At 36.1% G+C, this 16,539-nt stretch overlaps 2 protein-coding genes and 2 non-coding genes across 4 annotated transcripts in view; 2 read left to right on the forward strand and 2 right to left on the reverse strand.

The window, feature by feature from the left end:
- Window positions 1–7,666, forward strand: part of LOC126746918 (intraflagellar transport protein 56) — a 219,655-nt gene extending 211,989 nt beyond the window's left edge. The window contains exons 17-18 of the transcript XR_007664026.1: window positions 6,138–6,297; window positions 7,533–7,666. The gene's annotated coding sequence lies outside the window, so the exon portion shown is untranslated. The remainder of the gene's footprint in view (window positions 1–6,137; window positions 6,298–7,532) is intronic.
- Window positions 5,773–5,879, reverse strand: LOC126747100 (U6 spliceosomal RNA). Its single transcript, XR_007664081.1, has one exon. It is a non-coding gene; the product is annotated as a U6 spliceosomal RNA (small nuclear RNA).
- On the reverse strand, window positions 7,170–7,276 carry LOC126747102 (U6 spliceosomal RNA). Its single transcript, XR_007664083.1, has one exon. It is a non-coding gene; the product is annotated as a U6 spliceosomal RNA (small nuclear RNA).
- Window positions 7,667–7,775: 109 nt separating the features above from the next.
- Window positions 7,776–15,444, forward strand: LOC126746920 (cytochrome c-2). The gene is made up of 3 exons (XM_050455344.1): window positions 7,776–7,931; window positions 8,646–8,860; window positions 14,962–15,444. The coding sequence occupies exons 2-3, from the start codon at window positions 8,680–8,682 to the stop codon at window positions 15,105–15,107; spliced, it is 327 nt and encodes a 108-aa protein (XP_050311301.1). The 5' UTR covers window positions 7,776–7,931; window positions 8,646–8,679; the 3' UTR covers window positions 15,108–15,444.
- The last annotated feature ends 1,095 nt before the right edge of the window (window positions 15,445–16,539 follow it).

Below are 16,539 nucleotides of genomic sequence, written 5' to 3' on the forward strand. Positions count from 1 at the left end.
TCAATTTTTGGTGAAAAAATTCGATACGGGGGGGTATACCCTAAAAATGAAAAATCCCAAACTTTGGAGGTCGATATCTCGGCTTCTACTTGTCCGATCTGCAAAATTCCAACGGTTTTGTCTTAGTTTGGTCTTTCTGAATCCAACGAGACCATCCGCAAGATCGTAGCTCCAATAGCAGCTGAGATATGGCATTATTGGAGCCCATTTTTGGCCTCAAAAACGACGTCGAAAAATGACTTTTTTCCGAATTTTCAAAGTGCTCTCATTCCCTTAGTTCTGCTCGGATCTCGTTATAACCCGGTATTTTCGTAATGTAGGTGGTCTAAAGAAGGCGCTGGTATAGTTGGTTCGACTTCAAAAAAAATCAATTTTTGGTGAAAAAATTCGATGCGGGGGGGTATACCCTAAAAATGAAAAATCTCAAACTTTGAAGGTCGATATCTCGGCTTCTACTGGTCCGATTTGGAAAATTCCAACGGTTTTGTCTTAGTTTCGTCTTTCTGAATCCAACAAGACCATCCGCAAGATCGTACCTCAAATAGCAGCTGAGATATGGCATTTTTGGAGCCCATTTTTGGCCTCAAAAACGAGGTCGAAAAATGACTTTTTTCCGAATTTTCAAAGTGCTCTCATTCCCTTAGTTCTGCTCGGATCTCGTTATAACCCGGTGTTTTCGTAATGTAGGTGGTCTAAAGAAGACGCTGGTATAGTTAGTTCGAATTCGGAAAAAATCAATTTTTGGTGAAAAAATTCGATAGGGGGGGGTATACCCTAAAAATGAAAAATTCCAAACTTTGGAGGTCGATATCTCGGCTTCTACTGGTCCGATCTGGAAAATTCCAACGGTTTTGTCTTAGTTTGGTCTTTCTGAATCCAGCGAGACCATCCGCAAGATCGTAGCTCTAATAGCAGCTGAGATATGGCATTTTTGGAGCCCATTTTTGGCCTCAAAAACGACGTCGAAAAATGACTTTTTTCCGAATTTTCAAAGTGCTCTCATTCCCTTAGTTCTGCTCGGATCTCGTTATAACCCGGTGTTTTCGTAATGTAGGTGGTCTAAAGAAGACGCTGGTATAGTTAGTTCGAATTCGGAAAAAATCAATTTTTGGTGAAAAAATTCGATACGGGGGGGTATACCCTAAAAATGAAAAATCCCAAATTTTGGTGGTCGATATCTCGGCTTCTACTGGTCCGATCTGGAAAATTCCAATGGTTTTGTCTTAGTTTCGTCTTTCTGAATCCAACGAGACCACTCGCAAGATCGTAGCTCTAACAGCAGCTGAGATATGGCATTTTTGGAGCCCATTTTTGGCCTCAAAAACGACGTCGAAAAATGACTTTTTTCCGAATTTTCAAAGTGCTCTCATTCCCTTAGTTCTGCTCGGATCTCGTTATAACCCGGTGTTTTCGTAATGTAGGTGGTCTAAAGAAGACGCTGGTATGGTTAGTTCGAATTCGGAAAAAATCAATTTTTGGTGAAAAAAATCGATACGGGGGGGTATACCCGAAAAACGAAAAAACCCAAACTTTGGAGGTCGATATCTCGGCTTCTACGGGTCCGATCTGGAAAATTCCAACGGTTTTGTCTTAGTTTGGTCTTTCTGAATCCAACGAGACCATCCGCAAGATCGTAGCTCTAATAGCAGCTGAGATATGGCATTTTTGGAGCCCATTTTTGGCCTCAAAAACGACGTCGAAAAATGACTTTTTTCCGAATTTTCAAAGTGCTCTCATTCCCTTAGTTCTGCTCGGATCTCATTATAACCTGGTGTTTTCGTAATGTAGGTGGTCTAAAGAAGGCGCTGGTATAGTTGGTTCGACTTCAAAAAAAATCAATTTTTGGTGAAAAAATTCGATACAGGGGGGTATACCCTAAAAATGAAAAATCTCAAACTTTGGAGGTCGATATCTCGGCTTCTACTGGTCCGATTTGGAAAATTCCAACGGTTTTGTCTTAGTTTCGTCTTTCTGAATCCAACAAGACCATCCGCAAGATCGTAGCTCAAATAGCAGCTGAGATATGGCATTTTTGGAGCCCATTTTTGGCCTTAAAAACGACGTCAAAAAATAACTTTTTTCCGAATTTTCAAAGTGCTCTCATTCCCTTAGTTCTGCTCGGATCTCATTATAACCCGGTGTTTTCGTAATGTAGGTGGTCTAAAGAAGACGCTGGTATGGTTAGTTCGAATTCGGAAAAAATCAATTTTTGGTGAAAAAAATCGATACGGGGGGGTATACCCGAAAAACGAAAAAACCCAAACTTTGGAGGTCGATATCTCGGCTTCTACGGGTCCGATCTGGAAAATTCCAACGGTTTTGTCTTAGTTTGGTCTTTCTGAATCCAACGAGACCATCCGCAAGATCGTAGCTCTAATAGCAGCTGAGATATGGCATTTTTGGAGCTCATTTTTGGCCTCAAAAACGACGTCGAAAAATGACTTTTTTCCGAATTTTCAAAGTGCTCTCATTCCCTTAGTTCTGCTCGGATCTCGTTATAACCCGGTATTTTCGTAATGTAGGTGGTCTAAAGAAGGCGCTGGTATAGTTGGTTCGACTTCAAAAAAAATCAATTTTTGGTGAAAAAATTCGATGCGGGGGGGTATACCCTAAAAATGAAAAATCTCAAACTTTGAAGGTCGATATCTCGGCTTCTACTGGTCCGATTTGGAAAATTCCAACGGTTTTGTCTTAGTTTCGTCTTTCTGAATCCAACAAGACCATCCGCAAGATCGTACCTCAAATAGCAGCTGAGATATGGCATTTTTGGAGCCCATTTTTGGCCTCAAAAACGAGGTCGAAAAATGACTTTTTTCCGAATTTTCGAAGTGCTCTCATTCCCTTAGTTCTGCTCGGATCTCGTTATAACCCGGTGTTTTCGTAATGTAGGTGGTCTAAAGAAGACGCTGGTATAGTTAGTTCGAATTCGGAAAAAATCAATTTTTGGTGAAAAAATTCGATACGGGGGGGTATACCCTAAAAATGAAAAATCCCAAACTTTGGAGGTCGATATCTCGGCTTCTACTGGTCCGATCTGGAAAATTCCAACGGTTTTGTCTTAGTTTCGTCTTTCTGAATCCAACGAGACCACTCACAAGATCGTAGCTCTAACAGCAGCTGAGATATGGCATTTTTGGAGCCCATTTTTGGCCTCAAAAACGACGTTGAAAAATGACTTTGTTCCGAATTTTCAAAGTGCTCTCATTCCCTTAGTTCTGCTCGGATCTCGTTATAACCCGGTGTTTTCGTAATGTAGGTGGTCTAAAGAAGACGCTGGTATAGTTAGTTCGAATTCGGAAAAAATCAATTTTTGGTGAAAAAATTCGATACGGGGGGGTATACCCTAAAAATGAAAAATCCCAAACTTTGGAGGTCGATATCTCGGCTTCTACTTGTCCGATCTGGAAAATTCCAACGGTTTTGTCTTAGATTCGTCTTTCTGAATCCAACGAGACCATCCGCAAGATCGTAGCTCCAATAGCAGCTGAGATATGGCATTTTTGGAGCCCATTTTTGGCCTCAAAAACGACGTCGAAAAATGACTTTTTTCCGAATTTTCAAAGTGCTCTCATTCCCTTAGTTCTGCTCGGATCTCGTTATAACCCGGTGTTTTCGTAATGTAGGTGGTCTAAAGAAGACGCTGGTATAGTTAGTTCGAATTCGGAAAAAATCAATTTTTGGTGAAAAAATTCGATACGGGGGGGTATACCCTAAAAATGAAAAATCCCAAACTTTGGAGGTCGATATCTCGGCTTCTACTTGTCCGATCTGGAAAATTCCAACGGTTTTGTCTTAGTTTGGTCTTTCTGAATCCAACGAGACCATCCGCAAGGTCGTAGCTCTAATAGCAGCTGAGATATGGCATTTTTGGAGCCCATTTTTGGCCTCAAAAACGAGGTCGAAAAAATACTCGATTTCTTAGTTCTGCTCGGATTCCCTTATAACCCGGTATTTTCGTGATCTACTTGATGAGAACAATGTTTGACAATGTGTGACATTAACAAGCAAGAAATCTGTCAACGGATAATGCTGTGTAGCTAAATTGTTAAACCGATTAAAATTTTAAAAAATGTGAAAGAATTCACGGAATGACCTCAGACCGCGGGTGTAACACGGTAGGTGGCTACGTGCCCGTCTGCAACACAATCGAATTTGTCTAAATATAAAATTTAAATCTAGTTCGTCGAAAAGCGATTATTACAGTACGTGAAAAATCGAGGCGATTCAACACCCGAATTGGTTTAACGAGACGGTTTCGGGGAAACCGCGGGTTGTTATAAAAAAAAAACTCGTTAACATTCCGGATGAGGCGTCTGAAAATTTCGGTTTGGAGAAACCTCGCGCGCGCGTCTTATTTAACCGTTTAGTCGGAATTGGCGCTTATTTAGCATATACCCTCATTTAAATTTATTTTTAGTACAGATTTAGCGATACTTGTGACAGCTGTCAAATGTCACCTGTCAACAGACCTTTGACGTCATTTGTCTTAAAAGGTTATGCATATGGCCACGATATCCAAAAATGACCATTGCCTGGTGGCCGCCATTTTTATAGTGGTTGTGTCATTTTGATGTTGGTCACTCTGAACATTTTCAGTGTTGCCAACAAAAAATATATTAAATAACGGTAATGATGTTGACGTTTGACGTGTATGTATAGCGGATTGCCTAGTTTTTGGCGATTTGTAAATGACGCTTGGGTATATCGTCTGCAACAGGCGATATATCTTCCTCCTTATTTAAACGTATTTGGTTTACAGTTTTTCAAAACCGAATTATTGTGAATTGTCTGTTTGTGTTTAAGATAGAATAATATAAAGAGTTGTTTATTTTTTCTATAAAAACGTTAAACGTAATTATATATTTGTAAACATAACATCTCAAAAACTTTAATTGTTTTGTTTCCCTACTATTGGCACAACTGAAATTTGTCAGAGTGACCACAATCACGCAAAATGGCGGCCACCTAGTAGTGGTCATTTACTTTTCATTCAATTGGCAGTCGAGGTATATTTATTAAGTTCATGGTATTTGAGCCTCAAAATTAATTATTGGTTAACTGTATAAAAGCATCTTTCCTGGAAATTTCACCACTGTAATTAATATTATCTATTTAAATTTCCCGCCAAATGTCGCGATGTTGCGATATGTCAAAGTTCTAAGTTTTAATTTCTTTACAATGAATGGAACGAAGAGTAGTAAGTTAAACGTCAGAATGGGCTATATTTCAATGAAGTTTTACGGTGAAAAAGGGCTTTTTACCACCTCGCATACAGTTAATAAGCCTATACAGACTGTTTTCTAAAAAATGCCTTGAAAGCTTACAGGAATTGACTCCCTGTTTCCAAATTATATATTATTTAATTCATTAATTAATTACATGTAAGTAACTCAAGCGTCGAACATTAACTACAATTACGATTTCATGATTGACTGGGTGGACTAGAGGCCATCAAAAAGTTCCTGTTGTCACTATGACTTTATTGCCAAGTTACTGTGTCATTCTGGTAAGTAACAATTAGCAACAAGTGCGCAAAAACACTTTTACTTTTTTATTAACATTTAATTATGTAATATAAATCTCTAGGAAATGCCAATTAGATTAACTAAATATATTTTATTGCTTTATGGGAGAGAATTAATTCGTTCGTAGTAAAACGGGACAACAGGTGTGTGCATAAATAGTTTCTCTTTTAAGTAAATTATATTATAACAGTGCCAGAACGTTTTTAATAATTTATTTAAAAAAATATGGCAATGAGTAGTAGATCCAAAAAATGTGGAACGCTTCACGATTTTGCGTGTCATCCTTGCGCAGGGGCCATGCTAATCTTCTCTGTATCGTTCCAATTTTAGTATATGTACCGCCGAAGCGAGTACATTGTTTGATTTGAAGCCCTGGTATTTTACGTACCAACAGGTGGGAGACTAACAGTAAAATATTAGCCTGCTGCCCTCTATTATTAATTTATGTAACTAAGCAAGTGACGCCATCTATGGCACTTACTCAGAACTAACGCTCCAACACAAAAAATTTTGCAGAAATCTTTTTTTGTGGTTTTCTGGGGCGCCATCTATAAGTCATGCATGGAACTAATGCGTTGCTGCTCAATATGTATTAAAGAAAACTTTTTTTAGGACAAATGGGATTTTTTGGGCGCTACCTATAAGACGTAATCAGAAGTAACTCTACTATAGTTCAGAATATTACAGAAAACTTTTTTAAGGATTGCCTTGTGGCACCATCTATAAGATATACTTGAAACTAATTGACTCTTTGGGAATGTAGCGGTAAGAGGTAGGTGCGTTAGTATTAATGGCGCCCTCTAGGAGAATAGAAACATCAAAATACAGTAATACAGTAATAAGTCTTACAATTATTTTTATAGGTTTGGGAAATCCTGTTTATCGAACACAACACAAAAGGATTATATTAAATATATATTTAGTAAATAATAATAATCAAAATAAACGTTTATACATTCATATGTTCTTTTCTCGAGAGAACATAACCATCAACTCATTAGCTAAACTTGACATAATATAGTACAGGAACTGGCGACAGACTCGATGTCCAGATTTGAATATACTTCATCGTCTCTAGTTTTATTCCGACTGGAATATGAAAAATCGAATCTTGTAGCCAGACAGGTTTGAAACCCTTGTCCAGAGTGTCTTTTAGTTTCTGAATACGGGGACATTATGATTATGACACACCTTTATGTATTTTACTGTTATTGAACTACTTGATACCTTTAATGTTTATCAGATCTTGACACAGTAGATATTCAGCTGTTAACAAAACTTCTGATTCGCTTTTTTGAAAACCATGATACAGGATTGTTTCCATATAAAATTTTAGAGGTTCATGTTGTTATTGTGACAGGTAACAAATTACAACACGTGTTTCTAAAACACTTTTACTTTTGGATTTAAATTTAATTATGTAATTTAATTCCCTCTTATTCTATATAAAGTACAAGATTTATAAGAAATGTCAATAATACTATTTTATTTACTTCCTAGAAAAAAAAAATATTTGCTACAACAAAACAATAGAACAGGAGTGCTCTTAAATAGTTTCTCTCTTAAATAAATCATATTATAACCGTGTCAGGACGTAACATTTTAATAATTTATTTTAAAAAAATATCATAATCAGTAGATCCAAAAAATGTGGAACGCTTCACGATTTTGCGTGTCATCCTTGCGCAGGGGCCATGCTAATCTTCTCTGTATCGTTCCAATTTTAGTATATGTACCGCCGAAGCGAGTACACCGTTTTTACCAAATAAGCAATATATACTCCACCAAGGTGTAGGAAACCGGTAGTAAAATATTTAATTTGCTGCCCTCTATTATTAACTTATGTAACTAAAACGACGCCATCTGTAAGACAAGCTTGCAAGTAATGCTCCCAACATCATTAAATTTTACAGAAAACTTTAGTTAGTGTATGTGCTGCCACCTATTAGACAACCCTAGAACGAAGGCTTCGCTACATAAGGAACTTTACAGAAATCTATTTTTTAGGGCAAACGGGATCTTTCCTAACGCCATCTACCAGACAAGCTTGGAAATTATTGACTACTGCCGCCCTCTATTAACACCCGTCCTAACAAATACCACTCTAGAGACATCTATATAAGTAAACGTGTACTATTTTAGGCCTAATAGAAATATCCCTTTACTGTGTCTATCTCGCTCTTGTACATACATCAACAAAGATAAGGATAGTATAATATACGGGGGTGTGTCGGAAAATTTGAATGTTAGGGTCACCTTGCGCGGGCACGAGGCAAGGTCTTGTAATAATCGCAAAAATCGATCCGATCCGCGGATTTTAGAACTTGAACTCGTTCGTAGCCCGACGGTCGACGTCCAGTGTGAGTTACCGTAATATTGTGCGGATTTCTGTGATATATATTTTAGGTAAGTTTTTTTTAATATTATTTAATTGACCGCCTTAAAACAGTTTGCTAGACTTTGGCTGTTAAATTTTCCCGAATTTTCTTCGATTTTGTGAAGGTTTGTCCCACATTATGTAACTCTCGGGAATCACTTTCCCGGGGATTTTCACGTGATATATGAGTCTCCAGCTTGCCAGTTGCTATTATAAGATTTGATTTCATTAAAAAAATGAACTGTTACCGCTTATTTCCAGTTAAAATCTGGAATATTCGTGATGCACTGTGTCTTGTTCCTAACCTTAAAAACCATTTCTCATTTTATCGGTTTTCTCCACAAAGGAACCACCCAGACCCCACCCGGAACCCTTTTAGGGATAAAAATATTAATAATCTTCCAATTTTCTTGGAATAAACGGGATGACAGTTAAGAAAAAATTATCACGTGGATGGCGATGACGTCACCCAAGGAATTTCTAAGCTTATTGGCTTTTCCCTTACGTCACAAGCTTTGGTGACATCACTTTTGGACTTTGACCTTGACATATCAACTAACCAACAATTTATCTTGGGACAATTTCTTGGTGATCAGCCAACTCCCTCATCATGATCTAACATTTGTTGATAACATATTTCATATAACTCCAAGGTGTTAATTGAGAAGACTGAATATAGCATTAAACTTAGGATGCCTGTCAAAAGGCATTTACATTTACATTTAAATTTCCTTCTCTTGCAGTTTTTCATAAAAAAACTAACAAAACTGCTTAACAATGGGTGTACCCGCCGGTGATGTAGAAAAAGGCAAGAAACTGTTTGTCCAAAGGTGCGCCCAGTGTCACACAGTGGAAGCGGGTGGCAAACACAAAGTGGGTCCTAACCTACATGGACTTTTCGGAAGAAAAACTGGCCAAGCCGCCGGGTTTGCTTACACGGACGCCAACAAAGCGAAAGGTAATAAAAATCCCTATCTGCAGTGTAAACTTAACCAGTATGTTTAATGCATTGTTGGCTTAATCAACTATTACATGTTAGTTATGGCAGAAAATTGCATTATCTGATAACATAGAAAATCAATCAGGCATGTCTAATCACTTGCCAACAGGAGCAGGATATTTGCATTTTAATGCAAGGGTTTAAGGATCATTGCTAGAGGTACATTTGCTGTATTGAAATTTCAAAGATATTGTGTTGAGGTTTTTTTGTGGAGATATAAACATTGATTTTATAGAGAATAAAATGCTCTACAGAAGATCTCAACTATTTAAATCACATGGGATACATTAGGCAAAAAAATACTTTCACTTGGCTAGCAGGAAGTGCATAGACATCTTTGTAAAAACTACAGCCAAAGATATAAATGCCAGTTTTTAAATTATAACAAGTGGTTTGACGAACCATTTTCCGACACTACTGAGCATGTAGTTTTTAAGCAAAAGTAGGATGAATGCGCCTGTTTTCGGCCGTTTAACGGTTTTTTGTCTTTGCAGCCCAACCGTCTTGACGAATATGAGCCGCTCAGAGGAAAAGTGGTATATGTCAGTATTTTTTAATTTTTAAGTTATACCATTAATTATGTTTCTACTGGTCTAATATATTCAATCGAAAATTTTAACTTTAGCTAAGATAAGAGCTTCCTAACGTTATTCCTCTCAACATAATGGATTCCTTCGTTGGAATGGTGGTATAAGTCAAGGCACCACGCTGTTCTGATGTCGCGCCAGGTCCTATTAAACTCGCTTTTTCTTGTTTAGTCAGGTTTTTTTAGTGTTATGGTATGTAGTGTGTAGATCAGTTACTGTAGGTAAGAAAAAAGATATGATAGAACTTCTTCAGTGAATTCCCCCGATTCAGCATCAGTTCTTCCTGGACTTACTGTCAAAAGAAGATGCTGTTGACAGTGGTCCATTATCCGATTCTGATGAAAATTAATTTGTTTAATAACTTGTTCTCACTCTCCTTACTGTAAGTTTAGTATGTAAGATAAGTAGTAGTAATGTTTTGCTCTTCAAGCTCTATATTTTTTGAACACTTTTATCAGTAATAGATATCATAGTAAACATACTATACAGCTAAGAAAAATAATTCTTTGGTTCATCAGTTTTGTGAAATTTGGTTAATTTTTACGAGGAAAAGTGATATAACTCTCCAAGTTATACCACTTTTCCGCTATGTTTTTGAAAAAAACTTACCGGAAGAATGACATTGGGCGGCAAAAATTAATTAATGGGCGCAATCAGTAAAAATGTTTATCATATGAAATTTTAGTACAGGGTTATTATAAATAAGTACAAAAAAGTAAGGAATATGTTACTGTGATTTTTTAATTCATTCAGATGCAAAATATCAATTTTCTAAATTTCTGGAGTTAGACCACTTTTCCGCTGAACGGCTCATATGTCAATCAAGTTTTGTTCTTGATGATATAATAGTATTTAGTAATTGCTTTTTTTTTTTTGAAAATAAGTATAACTATGCCCAAAAATTTACAAATAACAGAAAAATACAAAATACCTACGCACTTTTGCCGGTTTTCGGACATCCGGAAAAATGAATCCAAAAAGCCGGATGTTGTCGGCCAAAATTGTACCCGTTTTCGACCAATACGTTCTATTTTCGTCCACATGTCTTACCGTTTTTCGGCCATTGAGTTTTTTACTTGTAAGTTTTTATAGTTTATAATAAAACTATTATTAATACCTATTTATTAGAAAAAAAAAACGGTTTTGCTTAAATCTGTATATTATATTAATTAGATAATCTGATTATCAGAAATAGATTTTTCTTATTTAGATACTTTAAAAGTTATAGCTAATTATTAAGGGATTTTTAACATTAACCAAACATCAATATAAAAATTTTACACATTAAAACAGTAACAAAAAATAAATAAATAAAAGCAACAAATTATACCTTAAAATGTAGGAGGAACTAAAATTGTTATTCCATGAATTTTTGGTAAAAAAGGAACAAAAAAAATGAAGCTATAAAAGAGTGCATGCAGAGAAACTAAGAGCAACAAAAACAAATATAATCATGTGATGCTGCTTCAATGTACGTCATTCCAGTAAACTCTGTGCATCGCAAGTGAAACCAATTTGTGCACTTATCACATCCAATGTTCTTCCAAGTTTCCAATCTTCATTACAAGTAATACATTTTGTTTTTTCCTTCCTTTCAGCCCCTTCGTGAGTGCTGTCTTGAACATTGTCTGCCTTTTTAACATTTCTTTTATTGTATCTTTGTCTGGCGGTCGTTCTAACATTGATTTTCTTTTTTTCTATTAATTGAAGTTTTTGGGCGGACATTCTATTCTTTTTTTCAATTTCCTCTGCCTTTTTTCTTTTAACACTATGCTTTTCCTCGTAATGTCTACTCCATGCGACAGATTGCTGCTGACTTTCTTTTTATATGTCACAGGTTCTGAATACATCAAATGACGAAGAAACGAGCCTTGATTTTGCTCATGAGATTGGTTAGTTTCTAAAAGGGATTCTTGTATTAATTCTTCACTAAATTGATGTTGCAAAACTGTTTTCTTTTCATCGTGAGACGTTGGTACTGTTTCAGGTGTTACCTCCCGGGACTCTACGTTTAAGTCGGTATCTAATACAAAAGTATATTAAATAAGAATATTAATAGTAGCAATGTTTCAGGTGTAATCTCCGTAAGGTTCTACGTTAAGCTTAGTATCTAATAGAGAGAAAAAAGAATATAACGTAATAATACAAAAAGTAAGTAGCTTTTTACAAACCTGTGTCCTTTTCATTATGATAGGAAGTTGATGAAAGTATCTCAGGTGTATCACCTGCTGATGAGACTCTACGTTGAACTCTGTATCTGTTTCCTCATCAGAAGTTTTTTTAGGCATGATATCCCTGGGTTTGACGTAGAACTCTTTTTCTTTATCGCCTATGGGCATACAGATAATATTCTGTACAGGAATGATGTCAATATTATCCATGTTAACATATGTTCCAGTTATATTATCTGGAACGACGTCTGTAATGTGAGGAAGAGGGTAATGCTTGTTGGTGAGTCACAACAATGTCATACGGCAGGGTCACATCTGTAGAAGGAATACTTAGCTCCAGAATTTTAATCTCTTCCATAATTACATCAACGTTAATACCGTAACTAATTTTTCGCGAATTGCTCCCAAAACCTGTTTGGAACCTTTAATATTGTCGGAAGATAGTGATGGTTCTACTAAATCCTGCGTAGTTCTATCAGTATTGTGATTCTCCAAAGTGTTTCTTACACACTTCGTGTAATCAACATTGTTCGGGTTTAACGGAAAAAGGCCACACTTGCGGAAACCATTGATGATATACTGGGTCATATTAATATTATTAAGACATTCCTGAAAGACTTGGCAGAAATTTAATTTTGTTATTGAAGAATTAATATTTTCCAGTCGATTTTGCCACTTTCTGACCGTAGTTTTCCACTCTGTCTTCATGGGCTTAAAGACGCTGACATCTGCGGGTTGCAAGATGTGTGTGGTATTGGGTGGAAGCCCATAAAGTATGATGTCATTTTGCTCACAGAATTCACTGAGAGCCATGGTCATATGGGATCGGTGACCATCTATAAAAAGGATGATAGGCTTTTTTATTTCATTTTCTAATAACCATTTGGAAATATATCAGATCATTATGGTCAGAAACTCCATATAGAAATACCTAAAGAGAGTAAAAAGCCAGTATTTATAAAGAAACATTCATACACAAAAAACAACATTAAGAAGTTTAATGACCTTTAACACATGAATCCTGGGAAGATGTATATAACTGCACTGAAGTCGATCTAAAATATGATTGCTTTTATAATATTTTCTATTACTATTTTAATGTAACATTTCCTCTAAATAGCCACAGAATAAAGGATCCTAATAAAAAATGGATAAACTCTGAAATTAAAAATTATTCTAGTCATATTAAAGATTTGTATGTATGGTATAAGGAAACAAATAGTGAGGCAGCTTATAATCAATATAAAGAAGAATATAAAAAAATTATTTCTAACTATAAAACTTCTTTAAATAAAAACAAGATTATCTGTTCAAATAATAAAACTAAAACTGCTTGGACTATTTTCAATCAATGCTCAAATAAGTCAAAGTCATCTAAACCTGTCACCCTAAATTCTAGCAATAATGAAATTATTGAAAATTTGGATGAGATAGCCAACATATTTTTGAAGAAATTTAATGCTTCATCTCTTACTCCTTCATTTTCTGGTCAATTGCCTAAAGGAAGTCACATCCCCACTATTTTCCTCTTTCCCACAGATTCAAAGGAAGTTCAGCATATTCTATCGGCCTTGCCAAATAAATACTCTGCTGGTCTTGATGAAATACCAATAAACATACTCAAAAAAGCTAGTCACCATATAAATGTGCCTCTAGCTCACATAATAAATGCCTGTCTGCACATGGGAATCTTTCCATCTAAACTAAAAAAGGCGAAAGTTCTTCCAATTTTTAAAAATAAGGGTGATGAGCAGGATGTAGAAAACTATCGACCAATATCTCTCCTTTTTTCAATATCAAAAATCTTTGTGCGAGTCATTTATATCCGAATTATGAACTTTTTAAAAAGGCAAACTATTCTTTCAGATAGCCAGTCTGGTTTTAGGCTCAATCATTCAACCCAGTTTTCAAGCTTATATCCTTTGTGATTGAAAATGTTGACAAAAAAGAAAAAGTTGCCGGACTCTTTTTCGATTTATCGAAAGCATTCGACACAATCAACCATGGTCTACTGCTGTCAATCCTTGAAAATTATGGACTGTGCCAGACTTATAGCCTCTTATTTAGATCAGAGGGAACAAACAGTTTGCCTTGGCTCTGGTAATGGTACATATGTTTACTCAGCGTCATTCTTGGTGGTACAGGGAGTGCCTCAGGGTTCAATTCTAGGCCCAGTACTTTTCATATTATATGTAAATGGTCTCAGTGAGTGTTTTCCAGGGTGTTTTATCAACCAATATGCTGATGACACTTCCATAATCTTGTCAGAACATCTGATTGAAGAACTATCTGTCAGAGCTTCTCAGGTGGTAGAGAGGATGCAGGAGTGGTGTGACAATCATGCTCTGAAGCTAAATGCTGATAAAACCGGGCTAGTGACATTCTCCAAATCTTTACCTCAAAATTCCCTACTAGTAAAGTTTGAAAAAAAGTCTCTTCAAGAGGTAGCTTCCTTAAAATTCCTTGATATACAAATTGACTCCTGTCTCACATGGGTCCCACACATAGACACTCTTGGCAAAAAACTAAGGCGTCTACGAGAAGAGCTTTCCCTAAATTGTCTGAAGCAACTTTACTATGCATCGGTCCAATCTCTAATCACTTATAGTGTGATGTTTTGGGGATCTTCAACTGACGCCGTGTCAGTCTTTATAGCACAAAAACGCATCATAAGACTCACACCACAAACGTTTTGTAGGACTTATTTTACTAAGCTTGGTCTACTCACTCTTCCAGCTCTGTACATTCTTATGTTAGCTATTTTTGCAAAGAAACAAATGCATCTTTTTCAAACTAATGAAGATCATTATACTGAGGGTATGTCTATTGTGACAAGGGGGAGAGCTGAACTGAGTGTCCCAACTCATCACTCTGCCTTTTTTCAAAGATCTCCTGCCTTTGATACTATTAAAACATATAATAGATTACCTCTCGCCCTAAGGCAAGAGAAAAATATCATGAAGTTTAGGAAAGACACTGCAAGGTATCTATTGGGCAAGTGTATCTATAGTTTCGATTTACAATTTTAAATGTGTATTATGATTAATATTAAGGGTGTGTTTACTAATTTATTTATCTTTATACTTGAGATACAAGTGGTAAGGTAATGCACCCATTATTATGTCCAACATTATCTTTTTGTTCTTACTATTTTTATTAACAGTATGTACTGTGTAGATGTTATCAAATTTTAATTTTGTTTGTTTTGCGACATTGCTATTGTCTATTTTAATTAGATCTTGAAAGCAATAAAGAAATTATTATTATTATTATTAAATATGAACTTTTTTTTTAATTCAAGGTATCACATGGGGTAAAGACACTCTCTTCGAATACTTGGAGAATCCCAAAAAGTACATCCCAGGAACCAAAATGGTGTTCGCCGGCCTGAAAAAGCCGCAAGAGCGCGCAGACCTCATCGCCTACCTGGAAGCCTCCACCAAGTAAATCCAGTGTTACCAGTTCAGTGTTTTTCTAGGAAAATTACAATACCAGAGTTTTTCAAAAAAAAAATTACTATCCAGGATAACGTTTTAGCTTATCAAAGTATTGTCAATTTTCCCATTCATGACATCCGCATAAATCATCTTCAGTAGTATTTCAATGTGTACGAGGGTCGACAGTTTGATCACGTGTCAGCGCTGCATATTGTCTGTACAAATTAGCCAATTTTTACTATTTTAAGTATTTAATCACGATTTAAATTATTTCTTATTAATTTATAAGTGAAACGTCCCCAAGTGGTAAATTAATAATAAATCAAGTGTTAATTTATTTGTGAAAAGGTTGTTTTATTTCGATGCAGTTCAATATTTTTATGACTACTCTTGAAACGTAACGAGCATTGGAATTAAAAAAAAAAACAACGTGACAAAGCAACGTCAAGCACCTAATACAGTGAAAGCTCTCCTTGCGGACAGCTCGTATAAGCGGACATCTCTTTTAACCGGACAAAGTTCCTGGAACCGAATTTCAGCATATCGTTTTGCATGCATTCCGATAAGCGGACGCTCTTATAAACGGACGCGGACACTAGATTTTTCTGTATGTGATCAAAAAATCTCCCATAAGCGTACGCGAAACTCTAATACCCGGACGATTTTTAGTTCCGCTTATTGCAATGTACATATCTACATACATAAAATTCGTTAATTCCCCGATTTATATTAGGTGATTCCCCATTTACAGTATGTAATCTTGAGGTTTATCTTCAGTTCAGGCGAATTCGTAGTTGATTGCGATATTTTATTATTGTAAATGTAAGATGGCACCAAAAAAAAGGATGCTCTCGTTAAAGGAAAAGATGGAAGTTGTTAACGTATTAGACAGAGAAAGTGTTTCAGTTCGTCGTTTGGCAAAGAGGTTTAATACTGGGAAAACGCAAGCAGCTGAAATTGCCAAAAATAGTGAAGATATCAGGAGTAAATGGCAATAAATCAAAAGACGGATTTTTAAAAAAAAAAGAAGGTTTTGCTATAAACAAAACATGTTTTGAGTGGTTGAAGAAGTCAGAAGAAAATTCCAATCTCAGGGCCGTTAGTGAAAACGAAAGCTAAAGAAATCGCCATTACTTTGGGCTATAATAATTTCAGTGCGTCCGACGGGTGGCGCAAGAGACATAGTGTGAGTTTCAAATGCATATCTGGCATAGAAGCTGCTGCAGTAAATCAAGTTGATGTGTCACAATTTCTGGAGAAACTTCCGTCCATGTTGCTTGGCTACAAACCAGAAGTCGTGTACAACGCAGATGAAAGTGGACTTTTTTTTTTTTCGCGCATTGCCCGACAAAACTCTGTCCCTTAGAAGGAGAAACATGTGTAGGTGGAAAGTTGTTTAAAAATAAACTAACCATTTTATTCTGTGCAAATATGGCCGGTGA

The sequence above is a fragment of the Anthonomus grandis genome, chromosome 18 (assembly GCF_022605725.1).
Source record: "Anthonomus grandis grandis chromosome 18, icAntGran1.3, whole genome shotgun sequence".
NCBI classification, from domain to species: domain Eukaryota; kingdom Metazoa; phylum Arthropoda; class Insecta; order Coleoptera; family Curculionidae; genus Anthonomus; species Anthonomus grandis.